Source organism: Rhinopithecus bieti, unplaced genomic scaffold (genome assembly GCF_001698545.2).
Source record: "Rhinopithecus bieti isolate Rb0 unplaced genomic scaffold, ASM169854v2 repeat_8773, whole genome shotgun sequence".
Taxonomy (NCBI): domain Eukaryota; kingdom Metazoa; phylum Chordata; class Mammalia; order Primates; family Cercopithecidae; genus Rhinopithecus; species Rhinopithecus bieti.
This window is the reverse complement of record NW_016833405.1, coordinates 1-4,368: the sequence shown is the minus strand read 5'-3', so window position 1 is coordinate 4,368 and position 4,368 is coordinate 1. Positions and strand designations below refer to the sequence as shown.

At 47.4% G+C, this 4,368-nt stretch overlaps 1 protein-coding gene across 1 annotated transcript; it reads right to left on the bottom strand.

Annotated features, from left to right (window-relative positions):
- Positions 1–2,777: 2,777 nt before the first annotated feature.
- Positions 2,778–3,833, bottom strand: LOC108524620 (putative uncharacterized protein FLJ44672; the record flags this gene model as incomplete). The annotated part of the gene is made up of 1 exon (XM_017865705.1): positions 2,778–3,833. A coding segment is annotated over one exon (676 nt), but the record flags the coding sequence as incomplete, so codon positions are not given.
- Positions 3,834–4,368: the final 535 nt, after the last annotated feature.

Genomic DNA, 4,368 nt, shown 5'->3' with positions numbered 1-4,368 from the left:
TCGAGTCGGTTACTGAAGCTTGTGCATTTGTCACGTATTTCTCGTGTCATGGTTTTCATCTCTGTCATTTCGTTTATGACCTTCTCTGCATTAATTAGTCTAGCTGTCAATTCTTCCACTCTTTTTTCAAGATTTTAGTTTCTTTGCGCTGGGTACGTAATTCCTCCTTTAGCTCTGAGAAGTTTGATGGACTGAAGCCTTCTTCTCTCATCTCGTCAAAGTCATTCTCTGACCAGCTTTGATCCGTTGCTGGCGATGGGCTGCGCTCAGTTGAAAATGCAGAAATCACCGGTCTTCTGTGTCACTCGCGCTGGGAGTTGGAGACTGGAGCTCTTCCTATTTGGCCATCTTGCTCCGCCCCCTCTAATTTTGTATTTTTTTACAGGCAGGGTTTTTCCCTGTTGTGCAGGCTGGTCTGAAACCTAAGCTCAAGAGCTCTGCCAGGTGTCAGCCTCCCAAAGTGCTGGGATTATGGGTGTGAACCACTGCACCAGGCCCTAAGTAGATGTTGAAATCCCTAGTTAAGACAAGAAACTGAGGCATCATGAAGATAAGGCTACAAGTCTAACAACTGGGAGGGCTGGAAGCCCACACAGATTCCTTAGATTTGAGCTCAGTGTACCAAACCAAGGGGGCAGGGGGTGCTAACTTAATGTTAGCTGGCAGGCTGGTGCAGGTTTGCAGCAGAGTTTTCAATGATTTATGGGAAATAGGAAGAACATGAAAGTAAACTTTTTTTTTTTTTTGAGACCGAGTCTTGCTGTGTCACGCAGGGTGGCATGCAATGGTGCCATCTCAGCTTACTGCAACTTCGGCCTCCAGGGTTTCAGTGATTCTCCTGCCTCAGCCTCTGGAGCAGCTGGGATTACAGGTGTATGCCACCATGCTCAGATAATTTTGTATTTTTACTAGAGACGGGCTTTCAGCATGTTGGCCAGGCTGGTCTGAAAGTCAACTTTTCCATATAGCTAAATGATTCCCCATTTAAAGATCTTTTATTCTGAGAGATTCTGTTCTTTCAAATTGTTTGAATGGAAATATCCTTTTGTTAAATGAAACGATGGTGACAGGAGATAGTGGTGTGTTACTCTTTTTACTGGCTGTACCTGGTAGAATTAAAAAATCAGCATTTCTACTGTAGCCTCCTAATTTGGGGAAAATATTTCTTTAGAAATCTAAAAGTCTGGAACTTCCCATCATTATGTCTCCCCAGAGTAATAGAGGACTTTACACACGGATGCCCCTCAAGATTCTCTCATTAATCTCTACCTTATTCTGTTTGGGTTAAGACATTTAGGGATTGTGAAATGAGAATAACGTGAGTTTAAGCAATCCAAAACGACGTGCTCACTCTGGATCCTCGAAGATACTTTCTTCGGAATCTTTTTCATCTGTTAACTTTCCTCTGGGTTCAAACTGTCTTTTCCCAAAACAGTCACATTTTGAATAGTACTGCTGCATGGCAATCACTATCATAATAAACTAACTTGAGGTCTCCAATAATCAGCTTTCATTTAAAGTCTCTTTCAGCCTGACAAAATAAAAACTTTCAATATTTTGTCTACCCACTTCCAAAAGAAAATGAGTCTATACATGTACAAATACATGTGATTATATATGTATATACACACGTGATTTTGATCAGCCCGTTTATAAACTACTTGAAAAACAAGTTGATTTGTAAATTCATTTATTAAATGATTAGTTTATAAACTACTTGATTTTTGCAAGTAGTTTCTAAACAGGCTCATCAAATTGAACAAATTTCTTAAAATAATTTCACTGTATAGATGGCAAATAAGTTATTTACTCTTCTTATTAGCGTATCTTATTTTTACCCGTTCTCCTTTAGCAAGCATCTAAGTTAAACTATTTTATGTCCACAGCTATACAACGAAACATCACTTTCAGTCACAACATATTAAATTCACATTGAAAACTATGAAGAGATCCAGTTACCTTTAGTCTTACACGTACTTATATATACTTCTAATATACTACTTGATGTTTTATGGTGCACAAACACAGAGCTCTTGCAGGATATATAACTATGAGAATACTTAGAGTGTATGCTTATTAAATGGTTCAAAACTCTTTTTTAAAGAAAAGTTCTTTTTTTTTTTTTTGAGATGGAGTCTCACTCTTGTCGCCCAGGCTGGAGTGCAATGGCACAATCCCGCCTCACTGCATCCTCTGACTCCTGGGTTCAAGAGCTTCTCCTGCCTTAGCCTACCGAGTAGCTGGGACTACAGACATGCGCCACCACGCCCAGCTAATTTTTGTATTTTGTAGTAGAGATGGGGTTTCACTATGTTGGCCAGGCCTGTCTCAAACTTCTGACCTCAGTTTATCCACCTGCCTCAGCCTCCCAGAGGGCTGGGATTGCCACGTGAGCCACTGCGCCCAGCCAAGAAACGGCAATTTTAAGAACTTAAAATTCTTAAGGCCGGGCGCAGTCGCTCACCGCGGTAACCCCACACTTTGGGAGGCTGAGGCAGGCGGATCAACCGAGGTCAGGAGTTTGAGACCAGCCTGGCCAACATGGAGAAACCCCCTCTATACTAAAAATACAAAAATTAGCCTGGCATGATGGCGGGAGTCTGTAATCCCACCTATTGGGGAGGCTGAGGCAGGAGAATCACTTGAATCCTGGAGACGGAGGTTGCAGCGAGCCAAGATCGCGCCATTGCACTCCAGCCTGGGCGACAACAGCAAGACTCTCTCTCAAAAAATAAAACAACTTAAGCATACAGTAAAGTACTCTTTCCATGCCCCAATGTTAAAAGGTCCATTTATTATAGACTATTTGTTTAAAAAAAAATCAAAACTAGTAAAATTCTGCTTAAATTCCATATTAAACTAGGATCAAAAGTTATTTTAGCTCTTCTTGTTTCTTAAATACTTGAAATGTGCTGCTACATGTTTTCCTTATGTATTTATTCATTCAATTAACTTTGGGTGGAAGGTACTTACAAGTTTAAAACTCCTTTCTGACAGTGAAAATAACATAAAAATATTTGCATAAAAGATACTCAATGGTTCTCAAAGAGTATCTGAGAGTCGAATCAGCCTATTAACCTTGGTCTGAATAACCAACAACAAATGTGAGCTTTTTGTCACATCTGTGTATTTTCCCCTGTAACCTGATACCTACATTTTAAATGCATTTTAAAAATGTTTCATTTGGCCCTATGATAATTATTTCCCCTGTAAAAAGGCCTTTCCCCGTGTGGAATGAGTTGGGCCTAAAGAGGTCACTGGGAGGCAGGAGCGGGGCTGTCGGAGGTGCCGAAAGGCAGGAGGAGCTCTGGCCTGGGGAGGCCACAGTGAGGCGAGAGCTGGGCGTGGAAAGTCCGCGGGGAGGCAGAGGCTGGGCCTGTGTGGGCCTTCGGGAGGCAGGAGGCTGGCCATGGAGAGGCCGACTGGAGGTCAAGTCCTGGGCCCGGGGAGGCCGCCAGAAGTCAGAAGCAGGCCCGGGAAGGCCGCCCAGAAGTGTGAACGGGGGTGGGCATGAAGAGGCCAGTGGCAGGCAGGAGGAGCAGGGCCTGGAGAGGCTGACCTGAGGAAGTCTGGCAGCTGGAGAGGCCGCCGAGAGGCAGGAGCTGGGCCGGCGGAGGCCGACCGGAGGACGAGTTGGGCCTGCAGGGGCCGCCGGGAGCAGGAGCGATCCCTGGAGAGGCCCACTCGAGGAGAGCGTGGGCCTGCAGAGGATGCCGGTATGCCCGAAGCTGGGCCGAGAGAAGCCGGCCGGAGGAAGTCTGGGGCCTGGAGACGCCGTCGGAGGGCAGGAGCCGAGCCCGGAGATGCCACAGTGAGGCCCGAGTCGGGCCTGACTTCAGGACTTTTGAGCTTCTAAATGCCGCTGAGCAGGAGTTGGTCCGGAGCCGAGTCCAAAGAGGTTGCTGTGAGGCAGGAGCTGGGCCTCCGGCCGCAGTCGGGAGCAGGAGGAGCTGGGCCTGGACAGGAGGCCGGGAGGCTGCGACTGGGCCTGGACAGCCGGTCTGAGGAAGATCTGGGCCTGGAGAGGCTGTGAAAAGGCAAAGACGGGGCCTGGAAAGGCCCTGACCCATGTCAAATGAGCTGGGCCTAAAGAGGCCACTGTGAGGCAGGAGCTGGGCTGTCGGAGGTGCCGAAAGGCAGGAGGAGCTCTGGCCTGGGCAGGCCCCAGTGAGGGTAGAGCTGTGCTTGGAGAGTCCGCTATTAGGCAGGGGCTTGGCCTGTGCGGGCCTTTGGGAGGCAGGAGGCTGGGCATGGAGAGGCCCACTGGAGGTCAAGTCCTGGGCCCGGGGAGGCTGCCAGAAGTCAGAAGCAGGGCCCGGGAAGGCTGCAGAGAAGCGTGAGTGGGGCTGGGCCTGAGGAGGCCAGTGG